General features: G+C 45.5%; 1 protein-coding gene across 1 annotated transcript in view; it reads right to left on the bottom strand.

Annotated features, from left to right (window-relative positions):
- The window catches only part of TTLL11 (tubulin tyrosine ligase like 11), an 85,353-nt gene that overhangs the window by 17,014 nt on the left and 46,552 nt on the right, over window positions 1-21,787 (bottom strand). Inside the window, exons 4-6 of the mRNA XM_053373663.1 lie at window positions 21,170-21,745; window positions 14,572-14,667; window positions 10,499-10,617 (exon numbers count right to left, since the gene is read on the bottom strand). Of these exons, the coding sequence (XP_053229638.1) occupies window positions 10,499-10,617; window positions 14,572-14,667; window positions 21,170-21,745 (791 nt within the window). The remainder of the gene's footprint in view (window positions 1-10,498; window positions 10,618-14,571; window positions 14,668-21,169; window positions 21,746-21,787) is intronic.

Genomic DNA, 21,787 nt, shown 5'->3' with positions numbered 1-21,787 from the left:
GTGCATAGATTTTACGAAATAAAGTAAACAAGTGCCCCCCCTGCACTTTATTGCTCCAGATGCATCCAGATTCCCACCACTCCAATTCTGCAAAAATAAAAATAAAATGCAGCCATACATAATCTATTATTTGATCGGGTTGCAGGGGAGAAAAGCACCAAGTTGTTTAAAAGACAAACCGAGTTTTCAAAATAGAATTTTAATTTTGACAAACGCTTTGGGGAAAGCATGCTTACGCTGCTTTATCTCCCATACCTGGTGATTAAGTTAATTTATACTTAATGGAAGAGGGTCTCACTCTAATCTCCAGGCAGCCTCGACAGCTGCCTCTGATGAAGGTATTTCTTGGGGCCTTTAAAGCCGCTTACAAAGTGGAGGTAATGAAAAACTGGAGAGGTTGCTAAATTCACACCTGAAGGATGCTTGTCACACCGGGGAACAGTGAGTGATGCCACTCAGGCGATGGGAAAGTCATCGTTGTCCTGGCTCTCACTTAAGAATGAAGAACTCAAGCTTGGGGGGTGTTTTCCGTTATAAAAGTGTTATGCTGAGATCGGTGTGGTAAGCACAAAAGGGTTCAAAGGCTCAGCAGCTGCCATGCTATGTATTCTGTGTTTTCTTTTTGTATTATGTTGTGAACCAGCCGGTGATCTTCAGATGAAGGGTGGCATACAAATTTAATTAATCATCATCATCAATAGTAACACCCTCGAGGTCCCGGGCCCTAAGGAAGTCAGATTAGCCTCAACCAGAGCCAGGGCCTTTTCAACACTGGCCCCGGCCTGGTGGAATGCTCTGTTTCCTGAGACCAGGGCCCTGCGGGATCTGATTTCTTTCCGCACAGCCTGTAAGACAGAGTTGTTCCGCCTGGCCTTTGGCTTGGAATCAACTTGATCCCCACACCTTTCCTTTTTCCTTTTTCCTTCTGTGATGGAACTCCTATTTGGGGACTTCCCTGGCTTTTTTCTGGCCCATGTAGGACCAGTCTGGATAGTTGACCTTGGTGAAGACTTGACGTTTTCATCCCCAAAAAGTTTTTTATTTGAGTTCCTACTGAAATGAGGCTTCATTTTAACGTTGTATTTTAATATTGTTTTTAAGTTGTATTTCAATCAATTGTTTTTATACCTGGTGCTAGCTGCCCTGAGCCCAGTCTTGGCAGGGGAGGGCGGGGTATAAATAAAATTTAATCATCATCACAATCATAATCCTAATAAACATCTGGTCTAACCTGCTGCAATGTTGGAATAACAGCTAAAGAATTCCGCCTCAAAGATGCTCATCCAACCTCCACTTAAAAACCTCCAACCAAAGCTGTTTTCCAGCACCTGGTATTCAAAAGCATGGCTGCCTCAAACTGTGAAGGAAGAGCACAGCCATCACGGCTAGTAAAGGTAAAGGGACCCCTGACCATTAGGTCCAGTCGCAGACGACTCTGAGGTTGCAGCGCTCATCTCGCTTTACTGGCCGAGGGAGCCGGCGTACAGCTTCCAGGTCATGTGGCCAGCAGGACTAAGCCGCTTCTGGCGAACCAGAAAAGCGCACGGAAATGCCGCTTACCTTCCCGCCAGAGCGGTACCTATTTATCTACTTGCACTTTGACGTGCTTTCGAACTGCTAGGTTGGCAAGAGCAGGGACCGAGCAACGGGAGCTCACCCCGTCGCAGGGATTCGAACCGCTAACCTTCTAATCAGCAAGTCCTAGCCTCTGTGGTTTAACCCACAGCGCCACCCGCCAGCCATAGTCCAATCCTCCTTAAAGCTATCCTTCTTGGCAGCCATCATTGCCTCCCATGGGAGCAAGACCTGCAGTTTAATGATGCCCTGCTTTCCTTTCTCTGTCCTGAATCTCCCAACGTTCAGATTCATGGGAAGCTTACAAGCTCTAGTCTTAAGAGAGAAGGAGAAAAGCTGTTCAGCATCCGCAACAGATAAAATTGATGGAGGCAAATTCTGAGTGCTTTATCTGAGATTGAAGGGACAAGAACTCTCTGCTGAAAGAGAGGAGGTGTGCAGTGCTACCCGAACGACTGTAAGATGCTGTAGCTGACAGAAGCTGTAGCCTGAAACAGCTGGAGGGGGCCACTGGGCTTGCAAAGGCTGGATTAAATCATCCTGCCAGAAAGGTGGGAACCACAGAATTATGGCCTTGGAAGGAACCCTAAGGGTTATCTAGTCCAACCCCTTGTAGTGAAGGAAGTGCCAGTATGGTGGTCTGGGCTGCTCTGCCAGGCTTTATTCTGATCAAACTATATTCTGCGGCAGAGAAAACAGCAACACCAGTTTCGGGGAGTGGAGCCAGGAAGAGCCAGCCTGATCACAGCACTGGGAGCCCCGAGGTAATACGGTTCATTAACTGCAAAATGTTGCTGCATATCCAAGGCTGAGAACTAAGGAATAAATTATGCTTGAAATGTAAGAGGCAGGGACAGCATTATCGCCTTAACTGTGTAAATGGGGTGGGGGGCGGGGAGGGGAAGCCTCCCCTTAATGCAGAAGAAACATCCACTACTCATTTATTCTTCCTCCTTTGAGTGTTTCTTGCTGTGAAAAGAGATGAAGGCAGAATTTGCAGGAGAGGGCGGGATTTGCAGGAGGAGACATGGAGGCAGGGGCTTCTCCCCCTCTACGCAGAATACTTTTCTAATCAAACAGGCTCCAGAGGCAAATGGAACAAGGCTACATTCCCAGCACAAATTCTGATTCCAAGATATTCCTCTGTTGAGGCCAAGGAAAAGCCTTGCCAAAGGAAACCCAGTGCTGATCTAATCCAGCATCTGATTTCCAACGGCAATGAGCCAGCTACATCAAGCAGGTACATTCCGGCAGGAGCCACCATCGCTCTTTGCCTCCAAGCAATTGCTACTTAGAGGTAGACTGCTTCTGACAATGGAGGTTCTAATTCACCATCATAGCTGGCAGGCATTGATAAACCACATCTTTCCTCAGGGCCTGCAAGACAGAGCTGTTCCACCAGGCCTTTGGCCAAAGCACAGTCTGACCCCCTCCTTCGGTAATCCTCAAAGAACTCTAGCCCCCCCCCCACCTCTTTCCCCCTTTGCTTCCTAATGTCTCAACAAATGAAACTGATTTGTAAGAATGTTACATGGGGGTGGGATACAAGAGAGACATTGCAAACACTTTTGTAAATCAAGAAAACCTTTAATAAAAAAGAAAAAAAAGAACTGTAGCCCAATGGTTGCCTTTGGTTTGATTTTGAATTGATTTTAGAATGCATTTCAATTTATTGACTGTGATTTTATGTGAACTGTGTTGCTTTTATTGTTGTTCGCCGCTCTGAGCCCGGCTTTGGCTGGGGAGGGCGGGATATAAATAAAGTTTTATTATTATTATTATTTATTAAACAATTCTTTAAAAGCTATCTGAGGCACAGACCAAATGTCAAAGTGAACCAGAACCAGGACAGGGCAGGGGATGAGGGGAGGCTGCAGCTATCACTGCCTCCTGTGGAAGTGAGTTCCACAGTTTAACTATGCACTGAACAAAGAAGGGCTTTCAGTTATCTGTCCCAAATCTTCCAACATTCAGCTTCAGATCTAGCATTGTGAAAGGAGGAGGAGGAGGAACACTTTCTTCTGCCCAGTGTGAAGCTACAAGGAGATCCCATTTGGCCTGTGGTTCCACAACCTTGATATATGTCTCCCCACTGCCTCCAAATTTACTCAAGGAACTTCCAAACGCTCATCACAAGTCTCACGGAATAAAAAAAAGGGAAGTGCAACATTTTTTAGTGACAGAAATGGGTGGCCAAAGAAGCTACTCTTATTATTATTCGTAAAGAAGAAGAAAAAGCCTCTCCCAATTTTTCTCTGGGCTAATTAGCACTAATAAAGCAAGACTCAAATATTTCCTTTTGACGCGACAGGGAAGCAGAATCATTAGTGCTGAAGGGAAAAAGCCTGGGAAGAAGGAGGAAGGCACTTCAAAAGCCGTTTGGAGCGTATGCAGGCAAAAGTGATACACGCAGCTTCCAATTAAAGACCAGGCAGGCAGGCAGAATGCCTGGTGGCAAAAAAAAAAAAAAGGAAGGAAAGGGAGCAAAGCCCCCCTCCCCTCCCCCATTTAAGCCTCAGAAATCTAACTTGAAGCATCATTTTCTCCTCTGTGTACGCGCACGCCAGACGCCTTCCAAATAAACCGCCAGCAATTAAATCCTACTTTTGCAATGTTTTAATTTGGTAGTTTGCTGCGCCTGCAGAGCTGGCGACTCCACCCATCGCTCACCCGCCTGGCAGGAAGGAAGAGAGTTTTCAGGAGAGTGGACGCTTTCTCATTCAGAAGGGAAAATCCTGCATCTTTCCCTGGGATGGTGGGGTGTTTGTGATAGGAATTTTGAGGTCTTAGATATGTTAAATGTTCATAAATATACCAACCAAGCACGTACATAGATCAGCACAGGAAGACCGACCTGGAACCATTTTGATTCCCAAACTGAGCAAATGTTTTCTCCCTGTTGTCTTTTCCTTCACAAATCCTGTCTTAAGGGCACATTTAAGACATGAATAGGGTGTGAGCCTGTGACCTGGCTCAGGAACTAAGTATTTATCATTACAAAAGACTGACCAGGCTCCCCAGGCGATCCAATCAAGCGACCATTAAACAGGTAACCTGGCACACAGGAGGTAAACAAAGCACTCAGATTTCTGCTGTAGACAGCCCTTTCTGTAATGTATGTATGATGTGTCTGGGAAGTGGTCTTGAGCTCCACCCCTTCTGTGATGTATGTATGATGTATGGAGGGGTGGTCTTGGGCTCCAGGGCAGGCACACCTTTGTTCTGGGATCCTCCTCTTTCCTGTGTGTGAGGGGAGAACCCTGTTGCAACAGATCAATAAAGATCAGGCTTACTAGCTGCTTTGCTTCTCAATATTCTCTGGTTGGCCTCTGTTATTTTCTCCTATCAATAGGGAACCTATATAAGGACTCTATATGGGCTCTTTCCCCATAAGGGGGAAAGGGCAGATTTTGTTTACAACACGGTTGTCCAGGTTGGTGACCCATCACTATATCCTGAATTCCACAGCTTACCGTCCCTACGCCTTCCAACATTCAGCTAGTCGGATAACCCAGAGTCCTACTATTATGCAAGGGGGACGGGGGGGGGGAATTCCTATTCACTTTCTCCGCACGAGTTCTCATTCCTATATCCCTTATTGGTGATCCAAAAATAAATCACACTGCAGCTCCTGACAGATCTGGAAGCACTTTCAGAGAGAATTGAGATGCATGGTGCAACTGGGGGGGGGGGGGAGATCAAAGCAGGGCATTATTAACTCAATGTAAAAGATAAACATCGCTAGGGAACAATATGCAGCTTCTATAAAGGGCATCAGAATGTTTCTCTGAGCCATTAATTTCTCACGACTGTGAAAAGCTTTAGGGGTGGTATCTTTAAAATCCTTACTTTCATTCTGATGCTTCATTTGTTTTAATTGAGGAGGCAATTAGTGGCAAATCAAATCTATCTACACACTTCACCTACTGGATAGTGGCGTATCAACTGCCTACAATGTCAACACAGGCCACAGGACTTTATTAGATCAAGGAAAACAGAATCTAAAACCCGTATCTATTCCCCAGAAGAGAAAAATCAGTTTGGGGGGAGGGCAGGGTGGGAGATTTCAGGCAAAGAAACAGTACAAAGGGATTTTTTGCTGGAAGTGTTGAGATGCAATTCATCTTGTCCTGAGGAAGATCGAGAGAGGAACCTCCAAGTTTGCTAGACTGTCCTTTCTGACCTAACTTGCACTCACCTTCCCGGCAACGGTGACTTTTATCCCTCTCTCACCGCAGTGGAACTCGTGGACCACCAATGAAACTGAGTGCTGGAATATTCAGCACAGATAAAAGGAAGGAAGTACCTCGTACGGGACCGCCTCTCCTGGTATATGCCCCATGGAGGACCTTAAGGTCCATAAATGACAACACTTTGGAGGTCCCAAGTCGCAAGGTGATTAGATTGGTCTCAACTAGGGCCAGGGCCTTTTCAGTACTGGCCCTGACTTGGTGGAACGTTCTGTCCCAAGAGACTAGGGCCCTGCGGGACTTGACATCTTTCCGCAGGGCCTGCAAAACAGAGCTGTTCCACCAGGCCTTTGGCCAAGGCACGGTCTGACCCCCTCCTTCTGTAATCCTCACAGAACTCTAGCCCAATGGTTGCCATTAATTTGATTCTGAATTGATTTTAGAATGAATTGATTTTAGAATGCTGTGTTACTTTTATTGTTGTTAGCCACTCTGAGCCCGCCTTCAGCTGGGGAGGGCGGGACATAAATAAATTATTATTATTATTATTATTATTATTATTATTATTATTATCGCAGAGCATAGTAAATCTGTGGAACTCACTCCAACAGGAGGCAGTGGTGGACACCAAAATGGATGGGCTTCAAATGCGGAGTAGACAAATGCATGGAGAAGGCTGTCAATGACTACATTCCATCTTCACAAGTCAGAGGAAGGAAAGCTTCCAGATACCATCTGCTGGAAGCCACCTGGGTGGGGTGCTGAGTAATCCTGTGGCTCATGCCATGCCTGTGTACTTCCCAGAAAAGGCATCTGGTTGGCCACTGAGAGAACAAGGGGCTGGACTAGACGGGCCACTGGCCTGATCCAGCAGCCTCTGCCTATGTCCTTTTTTAAAAAATGCTTTTTATTGAGTTTTCTTTAACACAAACAAAACAAAATAAATACACTAAATGTTCTACAATCCTATGTACACTTATTTTCTCAACGTTCTGTCGAGCACAGACTTCCCTCCCTCCCTTCAGAGGTTTTCATATTAATCTTTCATTTTTCACAGATTCTTAACATCATCCTGTTCATATCATAAGGTTTATTTTAATCCTACTAGAGCCTTTAAACCTCTGCAATTATTACGTATATACTCCAGAAATTTACTCCACTCACTTCTGAACTTTGTTTCCCCTTGGTTGCAGATTCTGTGGGTCAGTTTTGCTAATTCCACATATTCAACCATTTTTGTCTGCCACTCCATTAATGTTGGTATTTCCTGAGTTTTCCATTTTTGGGCTACTAAGATTCTGGCAGCAGCTGTGGCGTACATGAATAATCTCTGGTCTGCTTTTCTTATTTCATCTCCTATCAACCCCAGCAAAAAGGCTTCTTGGGGTTTTTTGGGGGGGAAGTATATTTAAACAGTTTTTTCAATTCGTTGTAAATCATATCCCAATTTATTTTTTTTCATTTTCTCACAAGCCTCTGCTTATGTCCTTAACACTAAGGAAGACAGAGGGGGTCAGCTCTTGAACTCACGCCCTGCTTATGGGCTTCCCAAGAGGCATCTGGCTCGGCATGGTGGGAGAAGAGACGCTAGACTTTTGATCCAGCAGGGCTCTTCATACGTGTGTTTGATCCTGGGGGGCAAGCTGGGGTGGGCTTTGCTGCACCAGCATGAAATATACACAGTAATTGGCCTGCAACCAATTTGTCTTAGCAGGGCACCCAGAAAGAGAGATGCTTCTCTTGGCAGCTATTTCTGGAAGGATGACATTTCACTTTGTATGGTCTGTTGAGTTCCACCCAAGACTGTTTTGTGCCTGCTCGCCTCTGAATTGCGGAGGATTTCACAAGGGCTGCCTGAGTTTATTCCCCACCCCCCTGCCCCAAGCAAGGGAGTAATGTCTACATGCAATTTTCACACATTTTAGCCAGGATGAGAGGAGCAATTCCTCACCAGCCTGCCGTCAGGCCTTCAAACTGAATGGGTATGCAAATCTGTTGCTGCGGGATTTCAAGAGTCAAAAATATGTAGAACAGAAAGTGCAAATTACTAAAGACTCTTGGTTCTAATATTAGCTGGAGTGAGTATAATGAAAACGTAGCATGGGTGGAAGGAGCGGCAAGGAAGGAGGGGAGCAGGACCGCAAAACAATCTCTACAGCAAAACTGATGCTTTAAAAAAAATCATCTAAAGAGCTGGCCATTTGCAGCCCTTTAATGTAAGTTTTGTTTTCAGTTTTCAAGAATTTACAGATACACATCTTACCATCTCGTATTTCCATTACAAATACATATCAGATTTCCCTCCCCCACTTTTATGGTTTCTTCTCTTATTTAAATTTTTAACCATGCATTTTCCATTTTAATCCATTTCTGAATTATTCTACAATTAATTTTGAGAATACTTTTAACTGCTTGATTTAAGTTGACCCTACCAATGCACTTAGTTGCATACCATGGTTTTTCACATATTCCACAAATATTCTCCACTCCTTAATATTTTTTCTCTCCTCTTGGTTTCTTTGCACTCGTTAATTTTGCCATTTCAATATAATCCATCAATTTAATCAGGCACTCTTCCTTGGCTGGAGTAGCTTCCTCTTTCCATCTCTGGGCAAATACCATTTGGGCTATGGTTGTAGCATTCATAAACAAATTTCTAAGCTTCTTCAGAATTTAAAATGTGGGGTTTTTTGGGGGGGTTATTGGGTTGTTGTTTTTATTTTGATTATATATTCTGTGGTTTTATGTTTTGATTTTGTTCTGTGAACCTCCCTGAGACCTCTGGGTAGAGGGTGGTATAAAAATTCAATTTTTGTTGTTGTTGATGCTGTTGTTTCTGTACTCACTGTCCTTAAAAGAAAAGTTTCTAGTTTTTTTACTAAAAGTTATTTTAAACACTTTCTTCCATTCATTATAAACAATTTCTCAGAAAGCTTTTGTTCTCTTACAGGACCACCACATATGGTAGAAATTACCTTCCTTTTCTTTACATTTCCAGCACAAATTTGATTTTGATTTATACATCTTAGCATGTCTGCTAGGAGATAAATACCACCTGTACATCCTTTTCAAATAAATTTCTTTCGGTGTATAACATGCTGTGAATTTCAAACCAACATTCCATACCTTCTCCCGTGCAGCCATTTCAATATTGCGACCAAAGGAAGGCTGCTGCTGTGGCAGATAAGGGTTCATTCCGCCAAACATTTCAATGGAGGGCTGCAGAAGGAACCATCCCCTTTGCCTATCCCTTTTCTCCCAAGCAACAGCATAACTGTACATTCTGAAATGCAGGTGCTGCTATTATTATTATTATTATTCATTGTTAGTCGCTGTATCTTACCCAAAACAACTTGCAAAAACAACCCCACATAGATATATTAAGACCAAGGCAGGCAGAGAGAGAAAAAAAAATGCATTTAAAACATCTAACCCACTTCTAAAGGCCAGAGATAGTTAAAGGCCAAAGACCTGGTTATAGAGCTGCTTCTTCCTGGCACCTCAAGGTATGTAGTGAAGGCTCCAGGCAAGCCTCGCTGGGGCGAGAAATTCCACAAACATGGAGCCACCCCACAAAAGGCCCCTTCTCATGTTCCACCCTCTGGACCTCTCATGGAAGAGGCACACAAAGGTAGTCCTTGAGGTACTGCAGTCCTGAGCTGTTTAAGGTTTTATAGGTCAAAACCAGCACTTTGAATTGGGCCCAAAAACTGTCAGCCAGTGCAGTTGGGCCAGGAGTGGTGTAATATGCTCAAACCACCTTGCACCAGTGAGCAACCTGGCTGCTGCGTTTAAGACCAATTGAAGCCCCACATAAAGCTCACGGCAATAATACTTATAGTAGCTTTGTATGTACCACAGCTGTCAACTTACAGATTTGAAAATAAGGGCCCAGCAGCCTTGAAAATAAGGGATCAGCAGCCAAAATAAGGGATTTTCAGAGCACAGGTATGTTCAACTTCTGAGCCCCTCCCAGCCAAAGGCAGAAAGCCCAGCCAGCAGCCAAACGAACCCTCAAGCAGTGGTTCCCACGGCGCAGCAACCCGGCAAAGGGGATGCAGCAAGGAAAACCACCGTCACCTCTCCGCTGGGAAGCGCTGAGCAAAGGCGAGTCCCCAGGCAACGCGGCCAATTTGATCAGCACAAGGCATGCAAGCTCCACCCCCCAGTCGTTCTTAGACTCCTTATTGGGTGAGCAACGCAGCCAAGCAACACAGTTGGAGCCTCCCTCCTCCCTGGCAGGGAGGGAGGGAGAGGAGCTGCTTCCTTTGAAACCCGGGAAATTTAAGGGACATCATCAATAAGGGACAGCAGCGGGACACAGCGCTGGGATAAGGGACTTTCCCACCAAATAGGGGACGGTTGATAGCTATGGTATGTATGTCACACCTTAGGGGACACTAGCATGGAGGAAGGGGGCAACAGAATTGGAGGTGTCTGCAGACTCCCAATGAATCTCATGTTTCCATTAAAAATAAAGTTACTAGCCATTAGGATTGCAGAGATATGCTTGAAAGTCATTGTGCAAGGCCTGCTAAAATCGGAACTGGGATGTATTATGCAAAACAGCAAAGGTTACAGAGAAGGTCATTTGTGCAGGTTGAGGAATCCAGCTGCTCCTGATGCAGAATTTTGACTGCCTGGTCACTGAACTCTAATATGAGAAAGCAACTCCCTTCCGCAAATAACAGACATACAATCTGATAATGGACATGAAATCAATACACACTTACAATGTCTTTTCCTTCCTTTTCTTGCGTGGGTCCACTAGCCGAAGGGTGTCCCGGATGACAGAGACTTTGACTGCTTCATCAACAGGGCTTCGGATGTACTCAATGACTCCCGGAGAAACCTTGGATTCAAATAACGTACACTGATGAATGACAAAATTCTCCCTGTATCGGGTATGGGGAAACCTGTGGATTCTCAGATGCTCATGGACTACAATTTCCTCCATCCCTGACCATGCAACTGGCTGAGGCTGATGGGAACTGGAGTCCAATAGCTTCTGGAGGGCCAGAGTTTCCCTAGCCTGGTCTACAGTGTTGCTTTGCTCCCAGCCTACAAAAACAAACACACAACAGAGGCGCACTCACTGCTCTGTATTAGACACCCTTAAGCTACTTCCGTGCTGGGAAGAGGCATGCTTTGTTCATACACTTTTATGGAGCTTCTGCACAACTGTGAGCAAAAGCTGCTTGTCTCTTATTTTTCCTGTTCAACTTCCTGTGTGTGTGTGTGTGTGTGTGTGTGCACGCGCGCGCGCGCGTGTGTGTGTGTGTGTCATAGCTGTCAACTTACAGATTTGAAAATAAGGGACCAGCAGCCTCGAAAATAAGGGATCAGCAGCCAAAATAAGGGATCAACAATTACTTTGATGAAATACATATTTTGTTGTGTGCAAATGGCTTTAAATACCTATTAGGTCCATTAATTACCATATAGCATATATTCAACACACAAAAACAGCAACAATTTGTTGTTGACAAAGGACGGCTGGACATAGAAAGGGCCCCATTACCTTCAGTAGCTTATTTAAGGGACATCTTCAATAAGGGACAGCAGCGGGACATGGCGCTGGGATAAGGGACTGTCCCGCCAAATAAGGGACGCTTGACAGCTATGGTGTGTGTGGGTGTGGTGTGGTGTTTTGCAGAGCCTAGAAAAATCCAACCTTTTATGGGAAAGGTGAATAATTTCCCTGGGTGTAGCTGATCCATTGTACTAGATCTATTCAACCACTTTCCTGGCTGGTTACAGCCTGTATAGATTGCACTCTGGCCATGTTCTTCCTTACCAGGAGCGCAGTGGGAGGGCTGGGGCAGGCAGTACAATATGATTGCACTTAACTTGTGTGAATTCAACCATATGCAGTTGAAGGCAGGCTGGCCAGCTGGCTGGCTGGCTGAAATTCTGAAAGCAAGGCAGTGCACTTCAAAGTTATTCTCACACTGGGTTTCGCTGGCACCAAAAGAGATTTCAAGCTCTCTGCCTTGCTGGGGAGACAAGGCCCAGTTCTGGGATACTCTTGCAAGATCTCGCAGAGCCGCCCAAGATCTCGCTCAAGCATCGCTAGCTTTCCAGAGCCAGCACACGGAACTGTTTGCATTTAACATGTGGGATTTCACCCAGCAGACCTTGAACTACTTCAAAATAATACAAAGTTAGCAGGAATCCCAACATTAACAGTAGCAAATCCTCAAAGGTTCTGTATTCTGATCAATATAGCTGCACACTGAAATAAATGGCCAGCCACTGTCCCAATGAGGTTACAATTTATTTATTTTTTTAAAAAGGATGATGGGGAAGGAAGACAGAACCAAAAGCCATAGAGGATGGGTATTTATTGCTTGAGGAATTTATATTCTCTGGGCTTTTAAAAGTTTTAAAAAGCTACTGCCTCCAATCTGCTCTTGCCTGTCTTCCTCAAATGGTTTTGAAATTTTATTTTATGGCATGGTTTTACGGTAAATCGCTCCATTGGTTGTACGGCAGTGCAGGAATATTTAAAATCAACAAAATGCCAGATCTTCCATGATGAAGTTCCTAACACAGCTTACAAACATTTTTTTTTTAAAAGAATCACCACCCCACCATAAAGCGTTCAAAAATGATAATTAAAAAACCTGCAAACATCAAAGGTGCATTTAAAAGGCCTGGGAGAATTAAACGAATGAAAGAAACCCTCTTCAGTTGCTACTGAGAAGGCTGAGAGGTGATAGGATAGCCATCATAAAATATCTGAATGGCTTTCACTGTGCCTCATGGAAGATAGAGACAGCTTGTTTTCTGCTGCTCCAGAAGGGAGGACCAAATAATGGGTCCAAACCAGAAGACCCATGGGTCAAAATTACAAATTACATGGGTCCAACTAAACATTAGGAAGAATTTTCTGATGGAAAGAACAGACTACCTCAGAAGGTGATGGACTCTACTTCCCTGGAGGCTTTGGTTAGCCATCCTTGGTTGTCCACTTCCAACTCTACAATTCTATCTATTGCATGAAGATAACAACTTGGGAGACCCCAGGTGCATCTCCCCTGTGTGAGAATTCCAGAAAGGTCTTCCCTAAGTGTGGCTGCAGTTCTGCGTAGTAAAGGCTTCACTTACAAGTTGTGGTTCAGAATATGAGTCCAAATCAGGTGGGATAGAGATCTGTAAACCAGATCCCTCCCCCAACCTCTCTAAGTTACTGTTTAAAAGCAGCTGTGGGGAGCAAACTGGATTGGGACCACAGCACCCCCTTCTCAGTGCAAATCCTCCCACCCCCTGTTCCAAACAGAAACCCAAAAGAGATCAGGCTGCAAATTTCCAAGTCCTTATCTTTCCTGTTGGGGGGAAGCATCCAACTGAACCCACCTCCCCCCGTCCCATCTCCCCTCCAACATCACATGACTGCTTTGAAGAGAAGAGGCAGGAAATCCAGCTGCAGGTCTGCAACATCTGGTCTGGAGTTTAGCTGCACTGTGCAAAATATGAGCAAGCCAGGGTAGAACTGATATTACCCTTGCCTGGATATTACCTTTCCCGGGAAAATCAGAGGCTCGCTATGTCAGGTTCCTATTGGAAGATCAGACAAACGCTAGAACATTAGCAGTGGCAAAGTTTTTATCGGTGGTTCCAAAAACCAATGATCCCTATCTTTTGAACAAAATGCTTGTTTAACCTGGAGGTAGGCTGTATGAATTGTGTGTTGCTTTGTAACGATTTGTGGGTCTCTGGACCGTAATAAAGATTGATTGATTGATTTGGTATATAAATTTTCCCTTGGCTTTTTTGCTGGCCCACGTAGGACCAGCATGGATAGCTGGCTTGGGTGAATATCTGATGTTTCTTCCCTTTATGGTCTTGATTTATGGGCTACTACTAAAATGAGGCTGCATTTTCCTTTTTCTTCTATTACGTTTTATTGTAATTTATATTCAGTGTTAGCCTCCCTGAGCCCAGCCCTGGCAGGGAAGGGCGGGGTATAAATAAATTTTATTATTATTGTTATTGTTATCGTACTTACAGGATCGCCTCTCCTGGTATGCCCCATGGAGGACCTTGAGGTCCATAAACAGCAACACCCTCGAGGTCCCGGGCCCTAAGGAAGTCAGATTAGCCTCAACCAAAGCTAGGGCCTTTTCAACACTGGCCCCAGCCTGGTGGAACGTTCTGTCTCATGAGACCAGGGCCCTGCGGGATCTGATTTCTTTCCACAGGGCCTGTAAGACAGAATTGTTCCGCCTGGCCTTTGGCTTGGGATCAACTTGATTCCCTTCCCCTCTTTCTTTCCTTTTTCCTTTTTCCTTCTGTGATGGAACTCCTATTTGGGGACTTCCCTGGCTTTTTTTCTGGCCCACATAGGACCAGTCTGGATAGTTGGCCGTGGTGAAGATTTGACGTTTTCATCCCCAAAAAGTTGTTGATTTGAGTTCCTACTGAAAGGAGTACTTAATTAAGGTTGTACTTAATCTTGTTTTTAAGTTGTATTTTAATCAATTGTTTTTACCTGGTGTTAGACGCCCTGATCCCGGTCTTGGCTGGGGAGGGCGGGGTAGAAATAAAAATTATTATTATTATTATTATTATTATTATTATTATTATTATGAGGAAGGAAGCGAGGTGGCACCCTGAGGGGAGGCAGGAGCTGTTGAAGTCCACAGCCAGCTTCTGCCTTTCAGAAAAAAAGTCTTTAAAGTAGCCCAGCTGAGGCTGAAAGAAATAATAATTTATAATAATAATTTATTACTTATACCCCGCCCATCTGGCTGAGTTTCCCCAGGCACTCTGGGCGGCTTCCAATCAAGTGTTAAAAACTCACCTCTTTCTCATGTTCAGTTCTCATGCTGGGGTTAGCATTGACTTCCATCAATATCGGCTTCAGGTTTTTCATCAGAAGAATGTCAAACCCTAAAATCTTGAGACAAGAGACAACAGCTTTTTTTTTTTTTAAAAAAAGACATTTCCAAACTCCCTTATGCTGGACATTAAGCATTTTCAGAATCAGCCTTACAGTTAATCTCTAAACGGAATCATTGCCTCTGCTGGATAAAATGGCTGCATTCACACCTCACACGTAATTAATAATGGTTTACCCCGAATGGGCAGGTGGTTCCTGCCTCAATCTTCTCTTAGCATGAGCAACAAACCGTGATGGTTTGTGGCTTAGCATTAAGCCCAAAGCAGAAGGTGTTGGGAGCCTAAAAACACCAGGACGGCGCCAGCTGAGGAAGTTCTGGCATAATGTAAAGAAATACTCTAATATGGTTAATTATCAGGTTTGCACCATTTAAAGAATATATACCGTATTTTTTGCACCATAGGACGCACCGGACAATAGGATGCACCTTGTTTTAGAGGGGGGAGAACAAGGAAAAAAAATTCTTCCGCTCTCTGCCCAGCGCCCCTTCAGCGAAGCGGCAGGAAGCGCTGCGCAGAGAGTGGTAGAATTTTCCCCCTCTTGTTTTCCCACTCTAAAACAAGGTGCCGTTTAAGGTGCGTTCAGGCGGCTACCTTGGAAGCCTGGAGAGCGAGAGGGGTCGGTGTGCACCAACCCCTCTCGCTCTCCAGGCTTCAGGTTCCTTTCGACCTGCTCTTTGGGGCTGGCGGGGGGAAGCCCACCACCAGCGCCAAAGAGCAGGTCAGGGAGCAGCGGAAAGGCGCAGCTGAGAGGCTGCTGCCATAGTCACGCGTCACTTCTCCAGCTGGGAGAGGATCACGGGGCTATGGCTTCTTTAGCCCCGCGCGCGCTCTCCTGGCTGGAGAGGTGACGCGCAGCTATGGAGGCTCCTGCCATAGCCGCACGTTACCTCTCCAGCCGGGAGAGGGTCGCGGGGCTATGGTGTCTTCGCTCCATAGGATGCACACACATTTCCCCTTCATTTTTGAAGGGGAAAAAGTGCGTCCTATAGAGCGAAAAATACGGTACATATATATATAGGGTAGTATCAATGGAAAGCAATAAGTGGGTTTAAAATTATTTTTGTAATATATTTTAGTAAACAGCTTTCTTCCTACATTTTATTAAATAAATAAATGAAATAAGATAGCTGTACAGTGGTACCTCGGGTTACATACGCTTCAGGTTACAGACTCCACTAACCCAGAAATAGTGCTTCAGGTTAAGAACTTTGCTTCAGGATAAAAACAGAAATCGTGCAGTGGCGGCGTGACGGCAGCAGGAGGCCCCATTAGCTAAAGTGGTGCTTCAGATTAAGAACAGTTTCGGGTTAAGAACGGACCTCCGGAACGAATTAAGTACTTAACCCAAGGTACCACTGTATTTATTTAATTTGTACACTGCCCGTCAGCTAAAGATCTCCGGTTGTTCACAGCATAAAATTACAAGATAAAACATAAAATACCTAACAAAAAGAACAAATGGCACGATATAGGATGTCAATCAGCCCAAGGCATGGTTGAAAAGGAACGTTTTCACCTGGAACCTAAAGGCGTATAATGAAGCCGCCAGGCGAGCCTTACTGGGGAGAAGCATTGCACAAACAGAGAATGGTACAGGTTTTTGGAATATTTATGGAGATGTCTATGATTCTATTATTCTATGTCATTATATATTGTAACTATAGCTCATCTTGATGTACTTTGATATATTCTTATCTTTTGCATATGATTTGTTTCTGTAGTTCTTAGTTTTGCTTAATATTCATGGTTTAGAGATTTATTTAATTACGTCACTTAAAGTGGAATTATTCCTATGCTTGGCAGAAGGAGATGTAGTATTGCTTGGTTTGAATGCGGATGGTATTATATGTCTTGTATTGACTCCTTTGTAAAGGGATTTTTAGACCACTTAAGTTTTCTGCTGAAATGTGAAGTGGCATACAAATTTCATAGAATAGAATCATAGAGTTGGAAGAGACCACAAGGGCCATCGAGTCCAACCCCCTGCCAAGCAGGAAACACCATCAGAGCACTCCTGACATATGGTTGTCCAGCCTCTGCTTAAAGACCTCCAAAGAAGGAGACTCCACCACACTCCTTGGCAGCAAATTCCACTGTCGAACAGCTCTTACTGTCAGGAAGTTCTTCCTAATGTTTAGGTGGAATCTTCTTTCCTGCAGTTTGGATCCATTGCTCCGTGTCCGCTTCTCTGGAGCAGCAGAAAACAACCTTTCTCCCTCCTCTATGTGGCATCCTTTTATATATTTGAACATGGCTATCATATCACCCCTTAGCCTCCTCTTCTGCAGGCTAAACATGCCCAGCTCCCTTAGCCGTTCCTCATAAGGCATCATTTCCAGACCTTTGACCATTTAAATGAATGAAATGAAACTTGGTTTGACCATTGAATCAGCCTTTTTGATACACTCGCTGATTAAACTGCTGATTTACGCTACCTTGGGTTGTTTCTTCATTTTCAAACTTGACAAGATATAAAGCTAACACAGAGGCAAGATGTGAGTGCTCAGTCAATTGCCCTGATTCAAATCAACCCACCCTATTCAGAATCTACCCAGGGCACGCTTTTAATAAAATAAGAACAAGAGAAGAATTTGCTGCATCAGGCCAAACGAGGACCATCGAGTCCAGCATCCTGTTCTCACAGTGGCCAACCAGATGTCTGTGGGAAACCTGCAAGCAGAATTTGAGCATGAGAAACTACTCTCCCCTCCTGCGGTTTCCAGAAACTGGCATTCAGAAGCACTTGCTGCCTCCGACTGTGGTGGCAACGCACAACTGTAATGGCTAAGAGCAACCAACAGGCCTCTCCTAAGGGACAAGCAGGCTGTTCTGCTGCTATACAGATGGCGGCCATTTTGCACAGGGTTTCCATTCCTGGCCCCCCACACATACAGGTGAAACTTGAAAAATTAGAATATCGTGGAAAAGTTCATTGATTTCACTAATTCAACTTCAAAGGTGAAACTAATATATGAGATAGACTCGTGACATGCAAAGCGAGATTGGTCAAGCCTTGATTTGTTATCATTGCGATGATCACGGCGTACAGCTGATGAAAACCCCAAATTAACAATCTCAGAAAATGAAAATATTCAAGGAAATCATCGAAACAAGGATTGCAAATCAAGCAAGATTGAACCTCTGAGAAGTAGAAGCATATCTCACTTTGCATGTCATGAGTCGATCTCATATATTAGTTTCACCTTTTAAGTTGAATTACTGAAATAAAGGAACTTTTCCACGATATTCTAATTTTTCGAGTTTCACCTGTATCTGCAGAGCTCATATAAGAGCACCCCACCCGTTCCGCCCTTTTCGTGACGTGTTAAGTGTCAAATTTGTGTCACTTCTGGGTTTGGCACTGCGTGTGATTGCACATCTTTCAGATGCACGTTAATCGGTCGTAGCCTATAGTGTCCCACCAAAGATTGCTACCATAGATTGCTAAAAGCAAGGTGTGCTATGGTTACAACAAGGTGGTTTCCTGGTGGAAGGAGAAGCTAAGGGGCAGGGGGGCGGAGAGAGAGAGATTGCTCAGAGACAGGCTCCACAGTACAGTATTTTGACTGCAGATTCTGAGACACTAATTGGCAAATGGTTACTGTGGCAGTTCCTCTTGGCTTTAATGACACAGCCTGCTCAGATAATCACAGCTGTCTTCTGGTCAGGATGGCATGAACTGCAATTTTGCAAAGGTCAGGAGGAGATACTGAGATTTCTGCTCATCCTGACCCTCACTGGCAAAAACAAGTAGAAGAAAACAGAAGAGAAAATGAATGTATTTTCTGATTTAAGCAAGCCGGGCGAGGGAGGGAGTCAGAAGACTGCAGCCTTTTGTCTGGAGGAAGAGTCTCTTGATGACCTTGGCGTGGATTTCCACAATTTGGAAACGAGGAGCCCAGTCCAAGCCTCCTGGTGGCCTTTACCCACTGCTGTTCCCTTGTGTCTGCAAACTGGAGAAGTACCAGGCTGAGTTCAAGGTATTAGTGCTGACATATAACTCCCTATACAGCTCAGGGCCGGATTACTTGCCTTATCCCTTATACACCCAAGAGATCATTGCAGCCTGCAGTAAAGTCTCTCCTGCAAGTTCCAAAGATCTCAGGAACTCTCCCTGCAGTAACCTGGAACAGCACTTTTTAGTGGGGCTGCCCCTGTCCTGCGGAATGGTGAGTTCCTGTCGAGATATTATTGTTACTTCATTCATTCATTTAGTCACTTTTATCTTGCCCAAGGCAACCCAAAACAACTTACAACCAAACATACAACAGACAAGCACTATCTGAACCTTCTTAAAAACAGTGGAAGACATTTTTGTTCCAATAGGCTGTACCAGCTGGATAAATGGTTCTTTACCACGGATGTCCACCTGCTGGGATTTCAAATGTACCGTATTTTTCGCCCTATAGGACGCACTTTTTCCCCTCCAAAAATGAAGGGGAAATGTGTGTGCGTCCTATGGGGCGAATGCAGGCTTTCGGTGAAGCCTGGAGAGCGAGAGGGGTCAGTGCACACCGACCCCTCTCGCTCTCCAGGCTTCACGGACCTCTCCGCAAGCAGCGGGAGCGCTCCCGCTGCTTGCAGAGAGTTGCCTGCATGCTGAAGCCTGCGCGCGCTGAGCTTAGCACGTCCAGGCTTCGCGGACCGCTCCGCAAGCAGCGGGAGCCAGCGCTGGGCTCCCACGGCTTGCAGAGAGCTGCCTGTTTGGGGGCTGGGGTCGGGGGAAGCTTGGGTGGGCCTCCCCCGCCCCTGCCCTGCGCCTGGGGGGGAAATAATTTTTTCCCCTTTATTTCCCCCCCAAAAAACTAGGTGCGCCTTATGGGACGGTGCGTCCTATAGGGCAAAAAATACGGTATATGTTGTTCTTTTAACTCTTTTTAATGATCTTATGTGCGGATCACCTTGAGACAGCTCTGGCGGCTGTTAAAGGTAAAGGTAAAGGGACCCCTGACCATTAGGTCCAGTCGTGGCTGACTCTGGGGTTGTGGCGCTCATCTCGCTTTATTGGCCGAGGGAGCCGGCGTTCAGCTTCTGGGTCATGTGGCTGGCATGACTAAGCCGCTTCTGGTGAACCAGAGCAGCGCATGCCGTTTACCTTCCCGCCGGAGTGGTACCTATTTATCTACTTGCACTCTGACGTGCTTTCGAACTGCTAGGTTGGCAGGAGCTGGACCAAGCAACAGGAGCTCACTCCGTCGCGGGGATTCGAACTGCCGACTTTCTGATCGGCAAGCCCTAGGCTCTGTGGTTTAACCCACAGCGCCACCCGCGTCCCCAGACAGCAGCTTAGAAAGCGATTAATAAATCAAACTGCAATATTAACAGTAAAAACAGGGTAGTTAAAAGAGTGTGGGATGGAGTCCCAACTCTGAATCTTGTCTCAAGCACCCCAGGAGGGGGGCGGGCTGAAGCTCAGAAGTGGTGGACATATGGCAGCTGCAAGATCCTCCCCAATAACTTTTCCTGGTCCTAGTTGTCCTCACATGCCTTCCAGCCATGGCACTTCTCCAATGGGATCTGGGCAACTGTGGTGAGGGATGCAGCCGCCAGCAAGGTCTGTTTGATCCTGTTGTCACCACCAGATGTTTCATGCTACAACCAGTCCTCGTCAGCGCTGTGCATCTGGAGGGCACCATGCTCAGGGAGGCTGATCTTAGCCATTTAGATGACAGGTAGGCAACCTGTGGCTCAGAGGCGACATACGCGGTCCAGTCCCATCAGAGTCTCATCGTCTTATTTCTCCTGGTATTTTAAAGTGTGGAAACCAACTGGCCACCTTCTGCCTGCACATGTATGTGCATGCATGCACAAAAGAGAGATTAATTCTGGACTAGATGCCAAACGTCGCAACCCCACACCCCGTGGCCTGATATGGCAGGCTCATCTTAGGTTTTCATTTCATTAAACATGTGCCCTGGATAGATTCTGGACAGGGTGTATTGATTCGAATCATGGCAATTGATTATGCTCTTATATCTTGTCTGCTTGAAAATAACAAGCCTCTATAAAAATAACAAGTCTGAAAATGAACAAACAAACCAAGGCAGTATCTGTTGACGAGGGATATGTCAGCAAGAACTTCTGTTGCCTTGAATGATTTTCTTGGAACATTTGGGACAGATAAAAGAAAATGCACATTACAGAATTAAACTGTGGAACTCACTTCCACAGGAGGCAGTGATGCCCACCACCTTGGCTGGCTTTAAAAGAAGATCGGACAAATTCATGGAGGAGGCAAGGCCATCCATGTCCACTAGCCATGATAGCTATGTTCTGCCTACATGGTTGGAGGCAGCAATGATCTGCACGCCAGTTGCTGGAAACCACTGGAAGGGAGAGGGCTCGAATTCTACTTGCAGCTTTCTCAATTGAGGCATATGGCTGGTCACCATGAGAACAGGAAGCTACACTAGGGCAGGGGACCCCTGGGCCTGTCCAGCAGGTCATTTATGTTCTTACGCACCCTCAAATGCCCTCTAGTCTAGGTCTTGGCTCACCTGGAAGCAAGAAGGCCCTGGTTTTCCGGCAGGAATATCCGACTGGTAGTAAACTTTCAAGTTAGGGACCATGGCAATAACAGTCTTGATGACCAGCGATATGATTTCATCCGTGAGCTCCTCGATGTTGACTCCGTTGGAGGACAACCTGTTCAGGATGCTGGAGAACGTCTGTTTGCTGCCCGTGTTAGCGCTGTCTGAGTGGACAAAGTTCCCGCTGTGGACGTTGAGGGAGTAGTTGGTCAGATGCATAAAGACCTGGTGGAGGTTCTTGTGGGTCGGCTCCTGGTAGGGCTCCGTGCAGAACCGGCAGAGCCCGTTTTTGGCAATGTAGATCTCCAGCGGGTCCAGAGACTTCAGCAGGACGTAAAGGCGGATGTCAAACTTCAGATTGTCAATGAGAAAGGGCTTGGACATGTACTCCTGGACCACTGCAGGTCGCAAAGGGGTGCTCCCTGTCACCTGGATGTCGCTGGGCTCTTTAATGAGGTAGATTCCGTCCCCCTGGCACCCACCGTCAGGTTTCACAATGAATATGGGCTTCCACCTGGGGTTGGTTTCTTTCATCATCTGGACCTGAAAGGAAGCAAGAAGGCAAAATAATGTCTGTTACATTTT

The sequence above is a fragment of the Podarcis raffonei genome, chromosome Z, assembly GCF_027172205.1.
Source record: "Podarcis raffonei isolate rPodRaf1 chromosome Z, rPodRaf1.pri, whole genome shotgun sequence".
Taxonomy (NCBI): Eukaryota; Metazoa; Chordata; class Lepidosauria; order Squamata; family Lacertidae; genus Podarcis; species Podarcis raffonei.
The sequence above is the reverse complement of the archived record's forward strand: the minus strand, read 5'-3'. Positions and strand labels throughout refer to the sequence as shown.